Here is a 26770-nt window from a genome sequence, read left to right on the forward strand (position 1 = left end):
TGGTAGCAGCAGTAGTAGTGGTAGCAGTAGTAGTAGTAACCAGACCAGCAAATAAATTCTACCAATCAAAAATCTGAAAGATGGTATCTCATCAATCAGAATATTAGTCTTGTGTTGGTAGTAAGATTTACAACTGAGACGAACATTATTTTCATCATTTTTATATTATTATTTACAGTTGCCGTGACCAGAGTTAAAGTAGAGATTTTGCAGCTGAAGACCTGAAATTTCTAAATCGTTTCGATATGGAAGTGTTTTAACGGGACAGGAAACATAGCTCCCGATGGTAAACACAACAGTGAACCAGAACCGCACTTGTCTTGTGATTTTTAGGCTGTGGTTGGCCTGATCCGTAACCTGGCGCTGTGCCCAGCGAATCAGGCCTCTCTCCGAGATGCGGATGCGATTCCCAAGCTGGTCAATCTGCTAAAAAATGCCCACCAGGATGCTCAGAAGCACGGTTCAACCAACCAGCAAACTTACCAGGTTGGTTCAGACTCGTTGAGCCGTACTCTCAATGTCTACTGCAGTACGTGACACTGCAGCACAGTTAAACTGTATGCCTGGATCCATAAGCACACAGGAACATATTACTCTGTACTCGTGTCTCCCAGTGATTTTATTTATTCCACTCAGTGGTTCCCAGATCTCATTTCACAACGTCTCGTTTCTCATCTGCTCTTAGGACGGCGTGAGGATGGAGGAGATTGTAGAAGGTTGCACAGGAGCACTGCATATCTTGGCCAGAGATCGCATGAATAGAGCAATCATCACTGACTTGAATACCATTCCACTGTTTGTGCAGGTAAACATCACAAACAAACCTTTCCTCCGTTCTGTGTCTGATACTTGCTTAGTGAGCAGAATACTCTAAGGACTGTGTGTGTGTGTGTGTGTGTCTCACTCTTACTCGTTCTCTGTCCAGTTGCTCTACTCCCCAGGGGATAACATAAAGCGGGTGGCTACCGGTGTGCTCTGTGAGCTGGCTCTGGATAAAAATGCAGCCCTCATAATTGATAGCGAGGGAGCTGCCAGCCCACTCATGGATCTGCTGCACTCCAACAACGAGGGCATTGGTGCGTAAGATGTGAATAAACAATCATATAACGGGGGGAAGTCCCTGCTCGGACGCATCCTTTAATACGTTCGGAAATAATTACGATTTCCCCGATTCTTTCTGTAGACTTAAAATATCATGCACACTGTGATCTTGTTTGAATGGCAGGAATAGTTCTATATCTCCGAGCTCACGTACTCTCGAGTCTGGTTTGGTTCGATACGTTTTGTATAACCACGTGAATCTGACCGTAGTGCCGGATGTCATTTAAATCACACGCTTGTATTAATGCACTCGTTCTAGAATGCGACCGTTTCTGTTGTGTTTATTATTATTATTATTATTATTATTATTATAATATAACCATCGATGTGGTAATTGTTGGTGATATTTAACGTATGAGGAAGGAGTCATCAATGTCGGGGCTTTGGGAATTAGTTACGGCTGTTCCTTTTTAGCGCTGGTGAGGGAAGTTAATAGCTGCTATAATAGCAGTAATAACAGGAACTAAATAGTTTTGCAGACATTGCACAACATTAAAGGTCCAAGCGATGTAAAACAGTTTATTCTGTTTCTATGGTCACCTTTCAGTATTTATTATACATAGTATTCATCTAATGTGTGTGTGTGTGTGTGTGTGTGTGTGTAAATACGGTATCTTGGTCTAGCTTTCCGTCAAGCAGCATTAAGACCGCAGTACGAGTTTACTCCCAGAGTTAACGGCTGTAATTTAAATGGCTTTATTTACCCCCCCCCCAGCAACGTATTCGGCTGCCGTGCTGTTCCGCATCTCCGAGGACAAAAACGCAGACTACAGGAAGCGCATGTCCGTGGAGCTCACGCACTCTCTTTTCAAACATGACCCAGAAGCGTGGGAAACGGTGAGTGTGTCTTCTAACCCGAGTCACGTCCGGAGCATTTGATCCAACTGGAAGCCGTTCAGACCGAAAAGAAACTGACTCTCTCTTTCGCTTCCTCGTCGTGTGATCTTTCTTTTCAGGCTCAGAGTTCGATGATGGAGCCCGGCTTTGTCCCAGATGGTGCGTAGCTCTGGATCAGTTATTTATTTATTTATTTTTAAATATGTGCACTTAACATATTAACACGCTTCTAATAAACCCCCTCACACCATCACATGACATTATCTGGCTCTGATTTTGTTTGTGCATCATTCACCACATGAGATGCAGTGAAGCAGACCATGTGTAAATGAGCTAAAGTGTGTATGTTTTACAGATATTGAGCCTCGCTTTGTCGGTGGTGGGTATGGATATGATCACATGCAGGCGGAGCTTGACATGGCTGATGAATACCCCCAAGCCTATGACTCAATGGGCAGAGGCTACACTGATGCTTGCTAACAGGTTGTTACACAAGTTCCAACTCATATCTTTCTCTCTGTCACATTCTTCCTGCACAGACTTGCTTCGCACTGCTTTACTACCGCCGTTTCTCTTTTATAAACAGGCCCAAGGGTGGAAACGGGTAGTATCGGTATTCACATCGGTGCTTTTGAATCGTTTCGTTATAGCAGGGGTGTCCAAACTGTAGGAATTCCTGCACAATAGTCCCTTATTTGAGGAACCAAAAGCAATTGAGCTCACTAACAAAAAAATTTATTTTTTTTAATACTCTGTTGCAAATCCATTTTTAGTCAAGAATTTTTTTTTCCAAATATTCACGAGGTTTTCCATGCTCAGTGGTTTCCAGCGCTTTTTGCAGTCACCCAAAGTGCTTTTTATCCGTTGGCGTGACTTAATATCTTTCTGGTTTAAACAAAAAAAAAAAAGGCACTTGCATTTTGGCTAACTGTGTAAACACTGTGTGCTGCCCCCCTCAGACGGATGGAAGAATTGCAACATTATCCCAGAAGCCACGTTAACGGGTTAACATGTTCACAGGCCGCATTTCGGCCTTGGGGCTGGACTTTGGACACTCCTGCATTATAACAACATGTTTAACATACTGGGGTGTGCTGTTTTTCGTTGGAATTATGTGATGAAGCCCTGTGAATAAGGGCAGGTGTTCATGTCCATACAGATACTGACATTGTGCCTCATTTAGCAAACTGGATATGAAACCAATTATTCATGAATGTTCTTGCATCCTACGAGCTCCTGACTTTGTATTATGCTTACTAATGTTAAACTAGCACTGGCCGATACGACAAAAATGATACTATATGATACTCAAGGATGTTTCTACGATGCACGTGGCATATACCGACGTATAACGTAGCTGACAAACTGTCCCGAAAACCGTAAAAAAAAAAAAAGTGTTTGACTCCAATGACAGAAGATTAATTTATTTTATTAAAAAAAAAAACAACAGAATCCATTTAGTACCGTTTGTAATTAATCACCGTATTGCGTAATCATTTATCACGATATCGCCCGGCCCTATGTTCAGCTTCATGCTCTTCAAATTGGCTTCAGACGAGTTCGATCGCCTGCACACGATTAACGCAAATGTTATGAATTTCACTGTTTTTTCATTTTAATGACCTGAAGAAAGAATCCCAAACAAATCCATAAATGAAGACAAATAAACTAGACCGGGGGAAAAAATCCTATAAAAGTAGGAAAAGTCGGTGTGTGCTGCGACGGCCGTGATCAGGAGCTGCTTCACCCGTTCATCAGGAGTTTCTTGTCGTAACTAACTTTAATTAATAAGCTTCTTTGTGGGGTTTGTTTGTTTTTTTTGAACGTCTGTTGCTTTTCTTTTCCCAGAATACTTCAAGAGCACTAACTGAGGAGACGCTTCAGAAGTGAAAAGTTGCCTTCTCGAGCGGACATCTGGCTCTGCACACACACTACTGTATGATATGCAACGATCACCGTGCTGTGAGGGGTAGAATTGCATATTACTCAACACTGCCTTCTCATGAAAACACATTCTTACCTTCTTTTTTTTTTGTAGAAAATGTTGTATTTTAGGGCTTATTGGGGGTTTGTAAACTCATTAGACAGGAGGACTGGGAATCTACCAAAGAGATTTTAATGAGTTACTGTTTTTTTTAAGCACACATTTGACAGTAGGAAAAGCTGGCATGGCTGAGACTGAACACTGCGAATCAATTGACCCCAATTCAGCTTTAACACTTTATCCACTTCAGTCACGCAGTAGGCGGATGATAAGCACGTAAACTGATCCTCTTTTCCCTCCACGCAGCTTAAAGCCCACCCTCGGGCTGAGTGATATAGCAGGTCTTAACTCAAGCTTTTAATAGTTTGTGCCATAATGATGGAAGTGGTAACATTCAGAATCCAACTCACATCGACGGACTGTTTTGCCTTTTTCTTGCACAGCAACCACAGAATAAATAAATGTACTTTATAGCGTTTAAGACGTCCCTTTGTCCGAATGTTGAGTGGTTTTTCACTGTCCAGCAGCAGTGCAGGAAAGGACTGCACCACGGCGCAATATTTATACACGGGCCTCGGCGTAGATCTTTTCTCATTTCTCCTGTATCATGTGTTCGTAATCTTTAAATAACATCCGACTAATTAGCATTCTGCAGGTTTGACACTTTTTCCTCCCCTACATAGGATTTTTAGATCTTTGGTGATACCAATAATTAAAGCAGTTACACAATGAGAATGCTGAGGGGGAATGTTGGAAGTGTGGCAATTATCTTTATAGTGTTTCTACATCATACTTTATAACAAAAAAAAACTACTAAATAAAATCAGTTACTAACTGAAGCGTGGACCCGTTTCTTTCTTTGGTGGGAGTGGAGATTTAGTGGAAAGGTCACCACTATTAAACACACACGCAAAAAAAAAGTATAATTTTAAAATCCTGTACATTTATTTACATTAGAATGTAAATACACTAATCGAATCTTTAAAAAAAAAAAACTTAAATAATTATCCTGAAGCAAAACACAATCACTTCTTGAAGGAAGAAAAAAAGAAGGGGAAAAAAAAAAAAGGGACCGTGACGGTCTGGAGGCAATACATGCTGGTGGATGCAGGAGGATTGCAGCGGTATTGACGGAGATCACGGCAGGCCTCCAGCTAAGATACTGCCAAGTAACACACGATCCTTCAACGCGTTCTCCACATCCTTCTCCTCGATCTTCAGAGAGATCTGTCAACAAAGACACACACGAGTCTGAATATTTAGTAAATACATTTAACCCTCTTACCCCTTAGTTCCCACAGCATCATGTCCCACAGCCCTATATCCCCCAGAGAAACAGCACCCTGAGTTCCCAGGCCAAAATTGGCCCCAAATTTGAACATTTTTAGGCCTTGAAACAACTTATAATGTATGTGTGTAATATTACTTTGAAAATGAAGCAGTTCAGTGTTTTTACTCCACTTGGAGCCGAATTCTTAACCAGAGAAGTGACGAAAAATGCTCGCTAAAATCCTTCTACTCATTTAGAAGCACCATACGAGCGTCAGCGTGGCCAATGCCTTTGAATAAATTCAAATAAATGAATGCATTTTAGCGCCAAAAGTCAAGTTTCTGGTGATAATCAGAGCAGCGGGTAGTGTTTTCACGAATGCACAGAGATGGTCCCGTTACGACTCCAGACCCCTGCAGTGTCGGTCGCACTGGCTGATGCTGAAGATGAAGACGGATCGGGGTCTGAATCAGGAGAGTCTGCGTCTCTATCGGTTTCGGTTTCAACATCGTCTGAACTTTCACTGCTGTCGCTATCTAGAATCCTCGCTCTCGCCTGTGTGACTGTATGTTTTAGATGTACCCGTGTTCACTGTAGGTGAAACTTTAGCTGGAACACAATTAGCTTTTCGCTTTGGCATTTTTATTTCACTTCTACTAGTACACCAATATTCACGCTCGGATCTTCATCGTAACGCCGGCGTAAAAACGTAATCACGTCGTGACGTCATCAACCTTCCGGGTCAGAAAATAATAATTAAATAAGTAAGGAATCATAGCAGAGTAATGCCGGTACACCGGCCTTACGGGAGTAGATCAAAGACGGGTTTTTCGGCCATACGGGGTAAGAGGGTTAAGAGACCACGGCAGAATACAAAGTCACGAAGGGTTCGAGCCTGTTAGGGCCCTCAAAGATGTTACTTAGTATCGCGCAACCCTACAAGCACCCAAATCAAGATATCGGCCTTTGTTAAGTTTGTCTAATAGCCGCTGAACGTTGCTTGACCAACGGCGGCCATGTTTTTCAAGATTCACGACTGGACAAGGACAATTCTTGCCAGATTTAACTATCAAATAAAAAGTCAGTCTATTGGACCAATGGTTCCACATTTATGACTAATTTCATGTTTTGTTGAGTCTTCAACTATCAATCATATACACATTACAGCACTCTGGAGCAGAGGGTTAAGGGCCTTGCTCAAGGGCCCCCTGACCTTCCAATCAGTAATCCAGAGCCGTAACCGCCAAGCCACTACTGCTCTTACACATGTACCTCAAATTTTGGTGCGAATCTCATTCCATTCAAGAGTTATAGCCATTTAAGAACAAGTGGCCACGCCCACTTCAAACTTTTTTTTTGTTTATTTAGAAATAGACTCCAGAGAATCTTGTGGCGTTTGTTTCAGTGATAGAGGGAAAAACCGACAACTAGTTTGCAAAAGCAGGCTAACGTTCTGAGATATTTACAGAACGGTGTGAGGGACACCAATGCTTCTTGAGGCAAAGTGGTTTAGAAGGAGAAGAGCCATCATATGATGTACATTACTTGTGTACTTTGACAACACTGAATTATATACAACCGTTAACACCGACAAAAATTGTGATCATGCCACCTAGTGGACAATTTTTATTTTAACTTTGCACAAACCTCTTAGCCCAAGGGTCATATGGAGGCCATGTTTTTCAACATGCGTGAATGTCCTGATGGCAGCTGCGACAGACACTTTATGCACATTTTGAAGTCAATCAGATCAACTGTGCCCGACCACAGATTGACCTCATACATAAGCTTATCAAGTTTGGTGAAGATCTCAATTCGTTCAAGAGTTATAGCTGTTTATGTAAAACTGGCCACGCCTACTTCAATGTTCCTTCACATGCCGTAGCTATATCGAGTTGGAAGTTCAACCCCCCCCCCCACAATAAGTGTTGACAGTGAGACCCCTTGGACACGTTTGGCTCTGGTTTGGTCCCGATCGGGTTTAAAAAATAAAAATAAAAAAAATAAATAAAAAAAAAGCAAGAACTTGTTTGCAAAAGTAGGTTTTACACAAAAAATCCAAGATTTGAGAGAAATTTTATAGGTGGAAATGAAATCAGAGATATACGTTTGATTTGAGACAAGGATTCCAATGAGTGTACGACAAACGGTCTAGGAGTTATGAGCAGTTTAACATTTTTTGATCGCTGTAGCGCCCCCTGTTGACCGATTTGACAGTCCATGTTTTTTCAATAATTCTCAAATTTGACAAGTTGACCAATTATTCTCTCCAGCCCTAGTGAATACTAGCCCATAAACATTCTTGGTCAATGCTGCATTTCCCCCCATCACATCCTTAGTGGAATCAAAATGCAGGTGATGATGTGTTTACCTTGGTGAGTCGGGCTTCTTTGGCCTTCTTGAGAGAGAAGATGCCTCTGCTTTCTAGTAAACTGCACAATGACAGACACTCGCCTTGGCCCACTCCACTGACCTGCCTCTGCTGGCACAGCTTACTGTAGGTCTCGCACAGCTGTAAGCACAAGAGCACATGATTTCAGTCTGGAGATTTGTATTTAGGCCACTAGACTCTCTCCTCCTACACTGGATCCAGTGCATGAATAAAACTCTCCACTCAAAACACCTGACTTTAATTAAACATGCAAATTAAATTCTCATTAGTAAGAGCAATAAGAGCAGCGTGGGGATCTGTGGTTCAGTGGGACTCCTTTGGTGATAATTTGAACGCGTCTGAAGGTTCTGTAGGATGAACATTATTTATTTATTTTTATAAAGCCCTCACCTTTCCCAGCTGGATCTCTCGACTCTTGCCGCTGCGTGTAAGCAGGAGCAGGCAGCACACCAGCAATTTCTGCTGCAGGGGGAAGCTTTCTCCTTCCTCTCCGACACTGGAGGCCATGCGGTCTCCATACACCTCCGACAGCACCCGCGCCACCTGAGGAACACTCACACGTGCTGCTGCAACGACAAACAAACTCACTTTAGACTTTTCCTTCAAATGAGTGCACACACACACACCAAGCTGAAAAACTAGCAATTAAGACCAGCTGAGGATTTGCTCACATTCCCTACGTCTGTAATCGTGTACTCTGACGGTACCTAGTGCATTCGATTCAGCACCTAGTGCATTCGATTCAGCACCTAGTGCATTCGATTCAGCACCTAGTGCATTCGATTCAGCACCTAGTGCATTCGATTCAGCACCTAGTGCATTCGATTCAACACCTAGTGCATTCGATTCAGCACCTAGTGCATTCGATTCAGTACCTACTGCTCGGCCAGTGATGCAGCGAATACAATCCAGACATACTACATCCGCCATGTTGGCATGACCTACAACAAGAGCTGACGCACCGCATTCTGTAATTTTGGATTCCGACAGCTCTTCCGCGCCAGTCCCGTTGCCTTATGGGATAGCAGTGTCCACTGGTTCCCTACCGCAGATTCTCAGCAGAAACCGCATCCGGGGCTTTAAGGTTTTAATGTTTTATGAATACTGAGAATTCAGACACATGTACTGCTTTTTTGTCGACTGTATAGTAGAGTAGTAGGGGTATTCTGATGCAGGCATTGCCTCACTACTTCTGTGTGAAAGGAAATAACTCTCCATACCAGGAGGTGGCAGTAGACTGGACGACCTAGCTTCAAAAATACATAATAAAATAAAATAAAAAAAAATCACTTCTGTTGTAAAGAATACCACTGTACCCAAATAGCGCGTCACCCTCCGCTCTCAACACCAAACGCGATGTAATATTTAGCATGCGACGTGGACAACGATTAACCTAGCTCCCACTGACACGCTGTTCTGAATCCGACTCGACGCTCTGTTCGGCTAGCTGTAGCCGATGACCAGTTAACGGTTCCTTTAATACGTCAACTAAGGATAGCACGGAGATAAATAAATCTCCAAGACAAAATGTACCTTCACGTTTGCGTTTTCAGATTGTCTCGTCACTCGTACCTTTAGTATTAGTATTTGTAGTGGTGTTTGTCGATTCGGAAGACGTTCTGGGTCGGTTGTTAGACTCGACCATCTCTACAGCCCTCCTGTGGGGGTGATGGAGGACAAGGAGAATTATGCCTTTTTATATATTATATATTAAAAATAAATAAATAAAAATGTGAGTTAAACAACTTTAACCAGAGCTCTCATACCTGCAGATGTCTAATGCTTTTCGGGCATCTCCTGAAACCGCAGACACCTTCCTGGCACAAAACTGAACGGCAGCAGCATCGAGAACACCTTCTCCTGACACCTGAAAGCGTACGAGGTGAAAAGGTTACACAATGATGAGCGATCGTTCTGTCGTTAGATTTTGCCGGAAGAAAAACGAACACCGGTTCCAAAACTCCCGGCGGTGCACGCGCACGTGAACGATGGCTTACCTGCGCGAGTCGGTCCTGGACGATGGCGGACAGCTCCTGGCGGCTGTAGGGAGGGAAGTGAAGAAGCTGCGGTCTGCAGTGAGGCTTCGCCTGCAGTCTGGGCAAAATACGGTCAGTCAGGTCAAGAGCGTTCGCGACACCTGAGTGTTGAAAGATTAAAAAATAAAAAAACAGGTTAATTTAGGAAACACGGTCATTCCCGATGCTTAGTTAATGCTCTGCTGAACTTTATAGCAGATAAATATATTCGTAGCAGGTGAATCAATGATTAACGCAGCGCACAGAAATGCGTTTCTTGTTCCTTCGTATGGAAACCACATGATGTACGACTCACCGATGAGACACAGCCGAGACTTAGGGAGATAAGGCCATTCAAAGATGGTATAGAGAACATCTTGGGCCTTGCTGTCCAGCTGATCCATCTCATCCAGTACCAACAGCCTGCCAGAAACACAAAATAAAAGATGTAAAATATATATTTTTTAATAAATAAAAATCACAAAAAGGCCAGAGCGAGAGAGAGCGAGAGAGACTTGCTATAGTAAAGAACACTTCCAGCCTCTACTGCACACTTACACAGTGGGGCCTGAACTGGTCAGCAGTTTCTCGAGCTTGCCATCACTGTGGCCTCTGGACGTTCCCAGTTTTTCAGCCAGAAGTGGGAAGATCGAATGGGAGCTACGCAGTGTCATGCAATTAATCACCACAGTCTGCACTCCTTTTAGGAAAGCCTGGAAAACAACGACAGTGCGATTCTGTATACGGATGGATCAAATATTCAAACATGAAACGCTCAAGTGTTATCCAATCGGATTTTCATCATCATGTTGCCTGGCAACCCAGACTATACAATACAGGATTCAATTTGCCCTTAACCCCCTGCCGTGGCACCTCTGCAAAACATCAGTCCACCCGTCCCCATCTTTCGTCATGGTTTCCACTGGCAGGTGGATTATACTGTAACCACGTGCACGTGTCGGAGTTGGTCATCTTTCCGAATCCCTACAGAAATCGTATTTGTTTGAGAATTCCTACTAAAGCAGGCTTGGACAAATCAAACTCATCAGCTAGCCCAACAGGCAAGTTATAAACTCTGAAGAGCCGCCACACGGTTTGATTAAGTGCTAGCTAGTGTAAAGCAGTGATTAGTACGTACAGGATTTCTCTCTCGATTGTTCCGGCCAAAAACGTTCGAATTTGCTGCGGAGTTTTGTTTTGTGTGCTTTATTGTGCGGAAAACGACTTAAAAAGGCGAAACCGCAATCGCAGGAGAGTGTTTCACACGGTCTTTCGCAGTGACGTTTGTTGGAAAACATGTTCGGCGCACTCGAGTCAAAAGGGTCCGAATGCGCGTCATGATGAGGTCACGTGACACAACCTGCGGCGATTTGGAAAAATCGCAAACTCCTCCGAATACAGCGGAGTTTCCTTGATTTTGTGTAAAGTTCTGCGAGCGCAAAATCCTGGACGGACTGATTGATACAGAATAAGAGAAATGAATGATTACATGATAGAAGCATATCGTGTTTGCACGACAGGAAAGGTGCCGAGGAGGGTTTCGGCTACGACCTACGGTGTTCCACAGGATCCTCCTATTGCACAGCCGTTCTGCCACCTGTTGTCAAAGCTCACCTTGCGTTCTTGAAGCACGCAGTTCAAACAGGCTGTCTTCCCCGTTCCAGGAGCTCCAGAGATGTACAGGCTGGACGGCTTGCCGGACATCGCGTGTTGCTCCAGGAAGGAGACGATAACGCCTCGCTCGGTCTCTCGAGAGAGCAGTCGCTCAGGCACGGCCGTGTGAAGAGCCTGTTTCACACACTGGTACTGCGATTCTGAAACACGGCAGCACGGGTACATTCGTCATCACGCCAAAAGCAGTTGTAAAAAAATTTAATGCATTTCAAAAACGTTCCGACGTAAAAAGAAAAGTGTGAGACAAATAATAATAAGAAGAAGAAGAAGAAGAAGAAGAAGAAGAAGAGCGTACTTTTTGCAACAGGGATGGACACCACCTCCGCTGCATCGGATTCAGCTTTGGTGGGCTCCTTCAAGCATTTGGGAGTAGAGCAAGTCAAGGACGAGGTAGGCCGAAGAGGAGACGTGAAAACAGGTGTGTTCTCGTTAAAGGACAGCTTGCGAGGAGAGCCTAGTGAGGGACGGCTCTGCTTGGGTGGAGAACCCTGAAGAGACGCTGGCAGGTTGCATCCGTTCTCATCGCCTGGGAGAGGACGAAATAAAATAATAAAAACTGATCATAAACAACAATATTACAGCTATACTTGTTAATATCGCTGCTATACTACATAATAGTTTACAGCCCCATGTCCGGTGTATTTATCGTCTCGCGCCTGTCTCACGCTGCTGTGTATTTGCACTTTATGTAGTGCACCGTGGCCCTGGAGAAACAATTCGTTGCACTGTGTACAAGCTATATGCAGAGGAACGACGGTAAAAAAAACCCACGTGACTTTAAAACGACATCCATAAAGATAAAAAAGTATAGACTTGTCTTTGCTTTTGATTACCTGTGCGCTTTCTGGGACTCAGAGGGAGTCTCTCAGATGGAGGGATGCTTTGGAGGACGTGGTGTCGTGGGGACAGGGGAATGGCACGGGTGTCTACGACATTCGTCTTCCTGGGAGAAAGAGGGAAGATCCGGGCGTCCGCAACTGTCTTCGCGGGAGAAAGTGGGACGTTTCTGACACCCAAGCCGGTGTTTCTGGGAGACAGTGGGATAGTTCGGGCGTCCAGGACATGCTCCGAGTCCGGCTGAGGTGACTTTTTGGGTTGGGAAGAGACCCTGGAGGACTTGCGCTTGGGGAACTGGAGAGTTGGCTGTCTCTGAGAGCGAGTGTTGGGCATTTTTCACCAGACCAGGCTGTAGCTCTGAATGAAGAGGGGAATTATATTACTTTTACTTATACACACACACACACACACACACACACACATATATAAACCACAAAGCTCCAGTCATGTACTGCATTCACTACACAACACCTTGCACATCAGTGTGCAGATTTAAAGTTTTAAAGAGAACTATTATGTTGTGCAGCTCAGTAGGCTCTAACAACACCTCATTTAGCATAACAAGGTTTTTTTTTTTTTTTTTTAAAAATCGTAGGTTTATATATTACAACAGAAAACATTATTATTATTTGTTATTATTAGCACGTGCAAACAGTCTGGCCTGCCAGATGAGCTACCAATGGCGCCTAAACCCCAATAAAGGCAATATAAATAAAAATACATAATAAAAGTCACACAACAAACAGCTAGCTAGTAAAATAAACGAGAAAGCGGAATTTGAAACTCCATCATTGCTGACCTGCAAAATTACTTTAATTAGTGAATTTCTTGAATTAGCTCATTCTTGTATTTGGCGCCAAGCAGTTGAACACGCACTTCCGGTTTTAAACTCCTGTACTTTATACACTTCTACGCATTATAGACTTAGCTCTGGAGGTTTCTTTTTAACTGGAATAATTCTCATATCTTACCTAATATCTGGATAAAAACGTTTCTTTTTATTTCCAGTCTCAAAGCCGTCCGGAGAAGCGTCTCGTCTCGTCTTGGCGCTGACTGAAACAAGCTGAGAAACACGTCACACATCAGCTGGTGCGGTTCTGAAGAGTGCTGCGTCCTGATTGGCTGGCTCAACAACAAAGGCCCTAAACAGCCAATAGAATCACTGGCCCCGCCTCTTATGGGGTTGGACCACGTTTAGATGGCGGGTAAATTGTTTTTTGTTGACTCTGCTGAGGGGGGGGAAAAAATTCCCTGCAAATTTTAAAGACAGTGTGAATATTTGTCTGAAGTGATGAAACAGCTGGACCTTTAGTCTTTCTATAACATTAAAAATGTATATAAGCAACACGAAAAAGTCAAAGCACACAATAGGTTTTTCCCCATAACCGTTTTTATTTCAAATTTAACACGAAAAATCATACAAACACACCCTAAAAATGTCAACATGAACATTTGGCAAGCCATGGGAACTTATTTAAAATTACAATAACCCAAGAAGAATGTGAAATATATCAAGTCAACATAAACCATCCATGGAAAAAGGGTCCTGGTAAGAAACCGGGCTTGCCTCTTTGTAATTAATCTTTAAATGTCACATGTTCAATTATAAGCTATGTTTAATTCTCTATATTGTACATTTTTACAATAAAAATATCTAGCTACATATAGTGTAATTATACATTACATTAAGATTTCTCTATAACCATTCACACTTTAAGAATCTTTATTTTAAAAAATAAAATATATTTTTAAAAAAAAAGAGCACTGGTACCAGGAAATTAGTGACAGATTGGAACAGTCAAATCTGCTTGAGCATTATATGTCAATCAAAGTAATCCAAGATAATGAACGGAGAAGACTTGTATTCTCAGCAGCACAGTTTGCACCACACGTACACAATCAGGTCCTTCGCACAAACCTGGCGAAGCCTACTGGAAATACTGTGGGCTTAGTGGCACTTTGTGTATTTTTTGGTCAGTTATGAAGAAGTGGTTAGTTTAACGATCTGCCAAGTTTAAGACATGCACATCATTTAAAAACTAATAATAATAATAATAATAATAATAATAATAGGATCCCTTTTCACAGACAGAAAGAATGCGTTTGCACAGTTTCCGGAGAGCCACTTTAGCTGCAGAGTAAACCGAATGGCTGCTCAAATATTCATGCACATTAATACACTGTTCACAGATCAAGTTTAAAGGTAATGGTTTGCACAATTAAAAATCGTATAGCCCAATCATCAACACTAAAAAAAAATTATTATTATTATTTTTAAGTTATAAAATCTGATCTAATAATGAAACAATGGATCCCTTTTGGGGGAAACAGGCTATGAGAGTAATCCTTTTTTCAATTCTTTTGACAAACAAGTCAATCTTTATGCATCACAATGCAATGATTGTCTACTGATTGCCTTATGTAATCTCTCCTTTCATCCTAATAGCGTTAATCATGATCAACAAGTGCTACAAAAATGGTACCATGCTTGGTATGTGTCTCACAGATAATGTGGAATGCATATTATAATATCTCTCTTGTCCTCTTAACACTCCGTGAAGAGCGATAGTACATATGAATTGATCAGGACCATGACACTGCACGGTGTTCTCTGGTCTAGAGGTACGTCAGGCTGGAGCTGTTTAGACATCATGTAGTGTGCTTAAAACATTCATTTTATCGTAGATGTATGGAAAAGTGTCTTTCACTTGCAATGCATAGTTACGATTTAGTCGCAAATACAAAGTTGCTATTTATTTGTAAATGCTAAATAATTCAAACATATGTGCAAAAGTTTGGTCACCTTCTTTTATATATATATATATATATATATAAAAATATTATTATTATTAATAATATTATTTTAACTAATGGCCTAAATCCTCTTCACCTGAGAATATTTCAGTTAGCCAGGTAAAGTTTCATTTTTGCATTCTGCTAAAGACAGCTTCTGGTCTCTGATCCAGCTGTGATAGTGTGTGTGTGAGTGCGTGTGTGTGCATGTGTGTGTGTGTGAATAATCAGATTCAAAAGGTTTAGCCGTTTTCCTCTCCGAGTGCAGATCATCTCCCGACAGGTGGCGCAGGGGGAGCTCCTCGTATATTAGCTACAGTGCGAGACAATACAGAAAGTTTATCATCAGGCACAGTGGCAAAGCAATACGACAAGGAGAAATGACAAGAAGCTCAGATGACGTACAGATATACAAAACCATTTATCTTACGTACGCACAGGTCTCAGGAGATGCCAGACCCTCTTTAAATAGCTCAAGAACACTTGACTTTTTGTGCGTGTGTATTTTTGTGTCATGTATAGTCCAAATTAGGACTGATGAGAAGAAGAAAAAAAAAGAAAAAAGTTTATACTGAATGCAATTCAGTTCAAGCACAGCACCATTATTCCCTCTTATTTGCTGTGACCAGTAGGCATTACACCACCTGACCTTACACTCGCACCTAAAGCACAGAATTTTTTTCTCCTCCCTGTGTGTGCATGTATTTTTATTATTTGCATCGATTCATTTAATTTTGTTGTGTGTGTACGAATATTCACTTGACGCACCACGTCAAAAACCGGCCGACCAATGAGATTCGCGCTTTTGTTCACATGCCCAGAGCTGAAGTTACATAAAAGTATGACTTCGTGGAGCTCAAGAACAAACCGGACTTACCGACGAAGCAGAAGCTGAAAAAGGAGACGAAGACGACGCAAGCGCTCGCCATTTTACTGAGAGTGCGCACGTGACATACACGAAATAAAATGCTCACTGCTAATAAATCCTTCTGCGTACACAAACACGGTGTCGCTTGAAAGCACCAGATTACACACTAAATACTATATGTGTGTATTTATTATGTTGCGGCTATTATTTTGACGACGCTCAGTGCGTTTACATGGACAACAATAGTCCAGTATTAACCCGATTAAGACGATACACTGATTAAGAAACTACCATGTAAACAGCGATTTTTAATGACCTTAATACGATTAAAGTCGTACTCGAAGTAAACACAAATCGTATTAAGAGAGTTGAAGTATTCCTGTTTTAGTCGTATTATGGACGAGTATTACAGACATGTACACACCTTAAATCACACTATTAACGGCGTGTGGGAGTTTTCACCGCATTTTGCGACCGGACACGATCACACACGGCAGCGCTCGACATTTTACGGCAAAAGAGAGAGCACGGCTGCGTCCCAAACAGCGTACTTACCTACTATAGGCCTGGAGTAGGAGAAATACATGTATCTCGGCTACTTTAGAGACGGTAAGTACGCGGTTTGGGACGCAGCCCACGGCTTCAAGCAGTCGTCTGTTTGCACGTACGGCACGACGAATAATTAACACCCAAATTAAAAAATTAAAAACACCCAAAACTGTATACGGTTCCATAACGAAAACCAACTGTATGTCGATACGTGAAATTCTGGAGGGACGTCGGACGGCGGTGACGTAATGACGTGTGCTGTTAATCTAATTATGTTCTAGAACGTGTAAAACGGGTACATGAAAGGAGTATTCTAAAAGCGACTCATGTAAACACCTTAATCCCATTATTATCTTAGAGTAAGGTCAAGAAGTAGATTACTGCAGTCCATGTAAACGCAGTCGGTGAAATGCAGGCGTATATTCTAAACGATCCATTTAATTCTTTCAGTGTTGCGTTCTAAACTGAATAGCATTGTTTGTTTCTTTGTCTGTTCCCTGCAAATATGCAAATGATAGTCCGCTGATTGTATTTATTTCGTACCTGTCACATATATGCATATATGCATATAAGTATTCTTGAGGTCTTAATCAAATAGCTAAGTGCCCCATTATTGTGTCGTTGTATTAAAGTCTATTCATGTTCAACACTTCATCAATTTGCAGGAACATGAACATTTTTGGGCACAACAATAGTTGCCTTATACCCCCTCACCCCCTCCCAAAAAAACATAGATTAAAAAAATACTAATAATCTGGATCTTCCGGTAAGTATGTGAATGCTATTTCTGTGACTTTGAATTAATTCAAATCATTACTCGTTTAAAAAGAGTATACTGTTTAAAATGAGAACGTTGGTGATTTGGCCACTGCAACAAATACTTCTTTAAAGTTAAATCACAAAAGACCCTATATTTCACAAAAGTGCATACGTGCTTTAGAAAGTTTGTAAAAAGTGTGTGAACGACTTAAAGTCGTAAATACTGGTTCTCTTCTCCTCAGCGATGAGCGGGTGTCAGAAACGGAAAGTTCTAAAGCGCTCTATTGTGTACCGGGGTATTTCTGCTTTTCAATGAGCGCCATCTACTGTCAGGGAGTGAATTAGCACTCAGCACAACGCCCTCCTTTAACACCTGGGTGTGAACACGCAAAAAATAAATAAATAAATAAATAAAACATAAACGGACCGTTTATAACGCGCTGCGAAAAACGTCCCGGTGTAAACGGGCCCTTAAGCGTTACGGCTTTTAACACGATCTTTATATTGGGTTTTAAGGGAGTCAAAAAGCATGACAGAAAATCTGTTCATCTTAAAATGATCATTCGTGTATTCATATATACAGCATAGGGGTTTCATAAACCAAACAAACTAAATTATTTTATAAACCTGCAGGAATATTAAATATAATATTAAATATTAAAGGGATAGCTCACCCAAAAATGAAAATTCCATCATCAATCACACACCCTCATGTCGTTCCAAAACCCAAAGACTTTTGTTCATCTCCGGAAGACAAATGAAGAGATTTTTAATGAAACCTGGGAGATTTCAGTCCCTTCATTTACAGTCCAGTAACCAAAACTTTCATAAAGGCATCGTTAAATTAATCCACGTGACTCCGGTGGTTTAATCTCAGTTTTAAGAAGCGATACGTATGCTTTTTGTGCGCAAAAAAAAAAAAACTAAAATGGAGTCTTTATTCACAAAATAGCTTCACTTCCTCATAGATCTCCGACGTGCGTTCACGAGAGAACCCCGATGCATGCGTGTTGTGTCGACGCGAGCGCAGACGTTGTTTTTTGTCTGTATGGAACATGAGTTTGAATAACTGATGACAGAATTTTCTTTTTTTTGGTTAACTATCCCTTTAAGACTGTTAGATTTGAATACCAGGCTGCTACAGGCATGGGAATGGTCAAATTAAGCCATGGATCATCAGAACAGCACTCCTCAAAAACAACCCATCAGCTCATGAAGTGCATGATAGTCAGCGACCACGATTCACGGCACCAAACTAGCCACTACAGCTGCATGCTGGGATTGTGTCATGAAATTCAGGCTGACTGCTGCTTATATACTTGCGCACATATCGCAGCGATCGTTACAAATCGTCCCGAATACATAATCTACGAGTACTGCTTGGGAAAACTGGTTCTTACCTTTATTGTTTTTACTCGGATAGATTTTTGCGAACTGTCGGTACTCTTCTGGGGGCGGCAGGTCCTCAACAGGATGGAAGGAGTACTTGGACTCAAACTCATCTGGGAAACAACGAGCAGAGACGCAAGAACAGTTTCATACAATCTTTTATACTACACAAATGGGGTGCGTTATTTGCATTTGAAAGAAAAAAAAAAAAAAGGGGGGTTTAAGAAGAAAATGTGTGGAAATGTTTTGCAGAAATGTTTTAATCGTTTTATTGAATTGTTTGGAAAATGTGCACTCGCGTGCTTATTGTTTCCTGTAAGTGACTTCTACTCATTATCTCCATATCGGTAACAAGCGCACAAAGTATCCTGGATGTTCCAGGCCACGCCCCTTTATTAACCTATCGGTTTCACTTTCATCGAGCGTAAAAACCCGAAGGTACACTTCCTTGTCCACATTTACTATCACTCCAACCCTGCACTTCACCTGCGAGTAGGACAGGCAGGTATTTATTATCTGTGGCCATGGCACCGTGGACATGTTTCTGCCCAACTCGCCTGCTTTCAAAACGATCTCTGCGTTCGGAGCGTGCTCCGAACTGTTTACATAAAGAGGAACTACCGAGGCCCGATTTGAATTCCTGAGAGGTCATTTGCCTGCAGTGCGATTTCCCGACACTGATAACGCCTGAAGTTCAGATAAAATGCTCAGTCGCCGATGTTTGAAAGCAAACGACTAATGTTGACCTCTAGTGTACTCTCGAGTTGCTTTCATAATCTCCCATCCACAAAAAAAAAAAAGAAGATTATAGCAATATTTGGATTTGCAGTCACACACGCAAAGATAAACAGACATTAAACGGTCACTCACACAGATAAAGAACTGGTTTTGTAATATTCTGCTGAATACGGTCCTGAATAATTGGAATATTCGAAAGACAAGGATAAAAACTTGGACAGAAGTAGAAGTAAAATTATCTACTCTAAACAATAAAAGGAGGCAGACTGATTTAAATCTCAAAGGTAATTAAAAAGGCAAGAACATAGAGATGAGTATGGGATTACATTGCTAACAGGTTTTAAGTTCACGCACTGCCTTATTGTGGTGTAAACAATGATACACAGAACAAGGGGATAAATGAAATTTACAATTTTTTATGGGTTGCCAAAGTTGGAGTGGAAGAACTCGAGTGTCCTGCACGGAGCCCTGACCTCAACCTCACTGAACACCTTTGGGATGAACCGGAACACTGACTACACCCCAGGCCTCCTCACGTGACCTTGCTAATGCTCAACAAATCAAAACAGCCACGCTCCAAAATCTACTAGAAGAGCGGAGGCTATTATGACAGCAAAAGGAGGAGTTCAGTACACCTGGAATGGGCGGATCGACAAGCACATGTCCGTGTGATGGTCGGGTGTCCACAAACTTTTGGCCATACAGTGTACACATCTGACTGAAAACAGTATTTTACTGACACCATACCACAGTAAGAAAGTACAGTGTGCTAATGTAAAGTCAATGGAACATACAGGGTGAAATCATTTGAGGTTTAATTGTAATAAATACTGAACCAAACGATGAGAACACCGAGGCAGACTCACCAGTGAAAGCCCGAGAGGCAGATGTATGTCCGTTGCGCATGGGTGGAGGTGGAGGTGGATGTGATGAGGGTTGGCGACTGGAAGAGATGACTGGTGGAGGCCTCCCTCGGCTCTCGTGAGAATTTTGAGCGCTACTACTTTGCATGCGGGCTGGGGGAGGAGGAGGAGGGGGGGGTGCATCACGAGTCCCGTTCCGGGATGTAAGGGGGGGAGCCTGGGTGGCTTTATTAATAAATACAAACATGCAAAATCTTTTGAAGAAGCACGAGGATTTACAAAACAAACAAACAAAAACAACACGTTCTTTATAAGCGTCAACATTTATAACGCAAGATATTTGAGAATTACCTGGTCGGCGTCCTGGAGGGTCTCGAGCTGGCGGTGGCGGTCGGCTGCTTTGTTGGGGTGCGGGCGGTGGTGGGGGTTGGCCTTGGCTACGAGCGTGCCCGTTGGATCTCCTGTTAAGCGAGTTCCGCCTCTGTGGCAACTCAGGGGGTGGATCACCGTTTGCCACTGAAGGGGGCTGTCGGTAAGGGGGAGGGGGTGGTAGATTTGAAGAAAGCGCAGATGAAGAGCGAGAATGAGATTTTGCCAGGATATCACGTGCGGATGAGGGGGGAGGAGGGGCTCTGTTCCCACTCGGTGGTGGGTGGGGCTTCTCTAGCCCATAAGAGCGGCCAGAGCTTGGACTGTTGCTGGGAGGAGGGTTATTACCACGTCGATTGAACGGCGGAGGGGGAGGAGGGGCTGAGCTGTTGGGTTTCGTAGTGCCGCCGCCACCCGGTTTCGAAATGTCAGGTAGAGAAGGACGAGGATTCCTCGACTGCGCAGGGGGTGAGGAGCGCTCATCATTGGCTTGTTGGCTCGTAGGACGAGGCACAGCAGGACGAGAACCCGGAGGCCGCAGTGCTGCTCTGCCAGCGGTGCCGTCTGGAAAGAGATTTACGATCCCATCAACACCATTCACCCTTTAGTCCATTTTACAACGATGACTTGTTTGATAAATATATATATATCAACATATATAACACACACACACACACATATATATATATATATAAGTTCAATAATAATCATCCGTTTTATTTTTAGAGGCTGAATTAACCTACTGGCTGAAAACCAGTTAGCACTTCAATTCAAGCTGCACAATTATACTCCTTTACCCTAAACAAAATATCTTCTTGATGTTATGGAAGAACCACTTTTTTAAAAAAAAAAACTTTTCAGCAATAAGGGCATATCACATGACTCAAGTTCTCGGTGACACAGGAATGCAACGGGTAGCGTTACTACCTCGCAGGGGTTTAGTGTGCGTACGTGGTGCCCTGCAGCTTATTCCCCATACACCCTGAATAAGAAGCACTCAGTGCTCCCATGATAGACTCTGGACAGTTTGTCATGTTTTTTTTTTTAAACATTAGAATATAGTAGAAGTAGTCAATAGCTGTGACTAATTTGTAAAAGACATTACAAATTAGAATGAAAGAATTCAATCAGAGATGTACGCAAAAGTCAACCAGCATTTTTGGAATTGTGATCATTCTGAAGAGCGAGTCAAGCTCAAAGTAATGCTTTAAGCATCTGGAAAGTTTATTAGGAGAATAACTTGAGTTACTAGTGCTGAAGATGACTTTCAGAAGTCTTTCTCCGACTACGTTTACATGCACATCAATATTCTGATATTGATCGGAATGTGGCAATATTATAACTAGATGACGACAATATTCTGATTTCCCAAATTCCCACCCCTGGAATACGCCCGTTTTGATCGGAAACTTGCTGCATGTAAACATCTCACTCGAAACAGATATATGCGCATGCTCAGTCTGCAAGGAATTATGGGTAGCAACGGCAGCATCTTCCGGGATATAACAAGCGTGAAAAGAAAAGCGCATGTGTAGACCACCCTACTTACGGCAACCACATATACAGGAACATTCTGATGCCTGTACGTATATAAACAGTGTATTCGGAACATGGCTGCAGCCCGAATACAGACCTTAAACAGAATTCGACGTGCATGTAAACGTAGTCTCTGTGAAAGACCTTATAAAACTACCTCCCACTGGACGAAGTTTAGGCACTCCTCCACTAAACAGGCCTCCCATTGGCATTGGTCCAGAACCGCCACCAAAGCCCCCTCCACTTCCTCCTCCACTACTGCTGCCGCCTCCACCCCCTCCAGATTCTGGGAAAGCGCACACACACACACACACACACACACACACACACACACACACACACCAGATGGATGATTAGCCATAATAAAGGTCTAGTCAAACATTAATGTTACCTTTTTAATAAGTACTCTTGATTTCACTGCTCTTATCTGAGCGACCTACTCTCAATAATAGGTGCGCTGCGGTCATTGGCGTTTGCGACTTTTTTCAGCTTGGCCCCTTTGCATATGTCTGACAACAGCGCTCCTCTTCCTTTAGCTTCATCACGTGGCAGCTTGGGCGCGCTAGCGTTTGCCTGTAAAAAGGATTCATTCTCGACAGAGGTTCGAATCGAGCCACATCAAAAACCACATTGCCTTCATATTTGATTCATATCATCGTTTTTATAATGCTCAGTATAAACAGAATAGCAACCGAGTAATGTTCTGGATTCTGAATGAACAACAAATGAAGTGGTGAATGTAGAGAGTAAAAGACTGTATGGTAAACCCTCTGTACTGCGGATACCTGGCTGAAGGCAGGGGGAGGCGGAGGTCCAGGTGGCGGTGGTGGAGGAATAGGCATGTTGCTGTTTCAACAAGAATGGTGACTACCACCTCAGTCTCAGCAGCTGTGGTTCTGCTCACAAAAGCTCTGCAAATGAAAGATATGCATCGAAATATTTTTTCACACCCAAGTGCTGCCGTGTATTGTAAAAAGTTAGCGCACGAATATAGACTAAAATGGAAATATGAAATCTCTCACGTGTGCTAAAATTGACCTGAACCCGCACTCTCAGAAAGAAAGAAAAAAAGGATACTAAACTGTATTCTCATCGTCACTAGGATAGTACACCTTTTCTACCTTTAAAGCTTAAATCCAAAAACTAATTACGCTCCATTTATCTACCTTAAACCGTTTAAACGTTCATGTTTTCAGGAGAAAGATGAGAAAAGCCTGCATATTAAAAGGATGTACCCTTGAGGGTGCCACCCCGGCGACAAGCAAAGATATCATTTAGGATCTACTTACTGCTGAGAACGTGTAAAGAATCAAACAGCGCTTTGACATCGGCTGTGTCAAAGTAGTAGACCTTTTTTTTTTTTTTTTACACGCAAATAAAACTAAACATATTCAAATGTGGGGTCGGAAAGAAAAGAAAAAAGAAAAGAAAAAACAACCCTGATTGTTTTGTCGTTTCCTTCTTTTCGCTTATCACCAACGCTCTCAAAACCAGTCTGATAGGATCCTGCTTTCCATTCCCGTTCACCCTTGCATACACCCCAACGGTGAACAAAAAATGTTCGAGTACGTTGCAAAATGAATGAAATGTCTTTCACTCTCTCTCTCTCTCATATATATCTTCTATACGAGAGATAAACGTAGACGGTAAGGATACGCCGCTTCGTCAGTTCCAATGTCGCTGAGGAATGTTGTTAAGCAGGAACACCAGCAACCGAGCCAGCAACAGAGGTGTGAGGCAGCTCATGTGATTAACCATGCCCTGTTGTACGCCTTATGCGCAGTTGAAATGTATAAAGTACCTTTATTGATCATTGGGGGTCTTCGGATCAGAAACGGCTTATACTAATCCCCCCACCATATATGATAAATAAACCTGCGAATGTTTAAAAATAAAAATAAATACAATAACTCCACCCAGCGGTCTACAATAACCAGATCTTCAACATGAACAGTATGTTTATCATCAGATCTCACACATACTTTTAGGTATACATAATCTAACATGACTTCCAGTGATTTCGTGCACACCTCAGGTGATCAAATATGGGTGCAGAGAACGCATTAAAAGCACATTTCTCTCTCTAGATAAATGTGAATGTAGTCCAACATTAAATTCAATGCTTTAGACATAGCAGCACCATGCACTGTCTGACACCAGAACCAGAACCAGGACCAGGACCAGAACCAGGACCAGGCAGACTGCTTTAATAACTCGTTAAATGATTTCTTAACGAACAAGGATATGGTCATGTTTGTGAAGGAAGTAAATAAATAAATAAAGACAGAGCTACACGACAGGGAAAAAATGCTAATGAGCTGGCACTGTGATAAACACACACCAAAGCTTTGGTCAACAAACTTTTACCACCTGGGGAAGAAGAAAGCCTTAAGACTTCTGTACAGCAGTTAGGATGAGTAGGATGTAAGTTTAGAAACAGAAACAAACAAGCAAAAAAAATACCGTGTCGTTGTTTTGTTTGGTAAAGCATAAACGTTACAAACCAGCAGACTATCACCTTAGTTCATTTCACCTCTCTGAAAACACAACAGACTCGACTGTACGACTTACCTGCGGCTAATCAGCGACTCGGGTCTCCAACAGCATTGAAACTGAACCGGTTTGTTCTCCGGGGATTTCACACACACCCTCTTACAGACCAGTAACAAAACAAACCTGGGAACTAAACCACTAACGTTAACGACTCGAAGAACCGCAGCTTCATGCTGTCTAACCCACTTGGCAGCGGGGTGCACTGGTGGGGGTATAAAACTAATAAACTAATAAACTTATCACTCAGGACTAAACACTAGCGAAATATAGGCGCATATATATATATAGGCATACTAAACTCCCCCGCTTCCTTAAACTTTTAATCCAGAGAAAGTGAGTTTAAAGGAAGCCACAGCTTTAGGGCTTCAGCGGCGAACCCAGTTCTGAGAAACCCGGAAGTCTAGGAAGCAGTACAAAATGGTGGCAGGTAGCCGAATACCTCCGATTAGAGCCGAAAGATAATTGTAGTTCAAGCCTTCACCAAACTCAGAGCAGCACATTGTGTTGGGCATTCCTACTATTTATTGCAAGAACCAACCCCTGCCAAACAACTTTAAACAAATAAACTTTCAGTCAGGTCCATCTTTAACAATGTAAACACCACACTTTTTTTTATAAGTTTGTTTTGTTTACAATAACAAACAAGTGCTAGCTAGCAAGTGCTAAAGAAGCTAATGAGTTCACACACACACACACACACACACACACACACACACAGTCTGATACTGTATTATTGGTGCCACTTAACTCTTGTAACTCTTAAACGATTAAACTTTGAAATGATTTAAAACATTGAATCTAAGAAAAGCTGCATTTAACCATACAAAAAAAACACCTCTCAGGCAACAATCTCATTTTTACAAGGTTTCTTTAGTGTATAATGGATGCATTTTGCTCTTAAATGAGTAACACGGTTGAAAGTAAACTGTTTAGTTAGTTAGTTGGTTAGTTGTTTGTTTGTTTAGCAAAGAATTAGGAAATACACCAACTGTGGTTAATTCCCTTCCGTGCTAATGTCATGAAGACATCAAGAACATTCTAATGATTCACTTAATTGTTTTAAAAATGAATCATTTATCATCGCTGCATAATTTGAGTAACAGGGTTGTACTAGTGATTTAGTTAGTCAACACCACAATATCATTTAAAATAAAGAGGGGGGGAGGGATTGAGAATTTAGCTCATTTTCTTCTTCCTATGATCTTCAGGAAATTTAGATGATGTAACTTCCTGTAAAACTAGTGGAATATTCTAAATATTTCATAGGGATGAATGTGTTCACTTAACAGGGTTAAGTGAAGGTTGTGGGACACTAATAAAATGTCAGCGTTTGCACCTGTAAGAGATGTTAAACAGATATAATGTTATATAATATATATATATATATATATATATATATATATATATATATATATATATATATATATATATATATATATATATATATGTTTATGTTTATTAATGTTTATCTGAAACATGCACATACAGTGCCCTCCACTAATATTGGCACCCTTGGTAGATATGAGCAAAGAAGGCTGTGAAAAGTTGTCTTTATCATTTAATCTTTTCAAGTTTTGTTAAAAATACACAAAAATGCTCTGCTCTCATGGATATCAAACAATTGCAAACAAAACAGGTTTGTTTTATATATATATATATATATATATATATATATATATATATATATATATATATATATATATATAGTTTTATATATATCTGTTAAATATAGGTGTGCAACAATTATTGATTTGAATATGAATTCATACGAGAAAAATATATTTGAAGTATACTCCCATTGATATTTAAAATTTTTAGTACACCTGGGATCGGAAAAGGAAATTGTTCAACCATGACTTCCTGTTTCACAGGGGTATAAATATGAGGTAACACACTGGTTAAATTCCCTTAGTCATTCATAACAATGGGTAAGACCAAAGAATATAACTGTGATGTGCAGCAAAAGGTTGTTGAGCTTCACAAAATGGGAAGTGGCTATAAGAAAATAGCACAAGTATTGAAAATGCACATTTCCACCATCAGGGTAATAATTAAGAAGTTCCGGTCAACTGGAAATTATATGAATCAACCTGGAATAGGACATGTGTCTATATCGTCTCAACGCACTGTGAAGTGGATGGCCCGAGTGGCCAAAAAAATCTCCAAGGATCACAGCTGGAGAATTGCAGAAGTTAGTTGTGTCTTGGGGTCAGAAAGTCTCCAAAACTACAATCCGAAGTCAC

The 26770-nt window shown here is 41.6% G+C and overlaps 4 protein-coding genes across 8 annotated transcripts in view; 1 reads left to right on the forward strand and 3 right to left on the reverse strand.

The window, feature by feature from the left end:
- The window catches only part of jupa (junction plakoglobin a), a 28191-nt gene extending 23430 nt beyond the window's left edge, over positions 1–4761 (forward strand). Inside the window, exons 10-16 of one of the 2 annotated variants that reach the window (XM_017477663.2) lie at positions 334–486; positions 686–805; positions 926–1076; positions 1817–1938; positions 2058–2097; positions 2294–2421; positions 3787–4761. In XM_017477663.2, coding sequence (XP_017333152.1) covers positions 334–486; positions 686–805; positions 926–1076; positions 1817–1938; positions 2058–2097; positions 2294–2418 — 711 coding nt within the window. In that variant the 3' untranslated portion in view covers positions 2419–2421; positions 3787–4761. The remainder of the gene's footprint in view (positions 1–333; positions 487–685; positions 806–925; positions 1077–1816; positions 1939–2057; positions 2098–2293; positions 2422–3786) is intronic. The other variant, XM_017477664.2, reaches the window with a different exon arrangement.
- Positions 3960–13403, reverse strand: cdc6 (cell division cycle 6 homolog (S. cerevisiae)). 2 transcript variants are annotated; one of them, XM_017477693.3, is made up of 12 exons: positions 13082–13403; positions 12107–12467; positions 11569–11799; positions 11214–11413; positions 10158–10312; positions 9916–10022; positions 9582–9721; positions 9351–9451; positions 9157–9242; positions 7975–8147; positions 7564–7704; positions 3960–5149 (listed from the first exon to the last, which is right to left on the reverse strand). In XM_017477693.3, exons 2-12 carry the CDS (start codon positions 12441–12443, stop codon positions 5060–5062), a joined length of 1761 nt encoding a protein of 586 aa, XP_017333182.1. In that variant the 5' UTR covers positions 12444–12467; positions 13082–13403; the 3' UTR covers positions 3960–5059. The 2 variants fall into 2 exon arrangements, with proteins under 2 accessions (XP_017333182.1, XP_017333181.1); XM_017477692.3 differs by having other exon boundaries at positions 7975–8150; positions 13082–13393.
- A 461-nt stretch (positions 13404–13864) lies between these two features.
- On the reverse strand, positions 13865–24944 carry wipf2a (WAS/WASL interacting protein family, member 2a). 3 transcript variants are annotated; one of them, XM_017477728.3, is made up of 8 exons: positions 24546–24944; positions 22760–22885; positions 22415–22547; positions 22132–22260; positions 20421–21002; positions 20073–20294; positions 18480–18581; positions 13865–15216 (listed from the first exon to the last, which is right to left on the reverse strand). In XM_017477728.3, the coding sequence occupies exons 2-8, from the start codon at positions 22814–22816 to the stop codon at positions 15173–15175; spliced, it is 1269 nt and encodes a 422-aa protein (XP_017333217.1). In that variant the 5' UTR covers positions 22817–22885; positions 24546–24944; the 3' UTR covers positions 13865–15172. The 3 variants fall into 3 exon arrangements, with proteins under 3 accessions (XP_017333217.1, XP_017333219.1, XP_017333218.1); XM_017477730.3 differs by lacking the exon at positions 24546–24944 and adding an exon at positions 23413–23554; XM_017477729.3 differs by lacking the exon at positions 24546–24944 and adding an exon at positions 23264–23372.
- socs7 (suppressor of cytokine signaling 7) overlaps positions 15223–26770 on the reverse strand; it is an 85323-nt gene continuing 73775 nt past the window's right edge. Inside the window, exon 11 of the transcript XR_008397094.1 lies at positions 15223–16863. The gene's annotated coding sequence lies outside the window, so the exon portion shown is untranslated. The remainder of the gene's footprint in view (positions 16864–26770) is intronic.

Source organism: Ictalurus punctatus, chromosome 10 (genome assembly GCF_001660625.3).
Source record: "Ictalurus punctatus breed USDA103 chromosome 10, Coco_2.0, whole genome shotgun sequence".
NCBI lineage: Eukaryota > Metazoa > Chordata > Actinopteri > Siluriformes > Ictaluridae > Ictalurus > Ictalurus punctatus.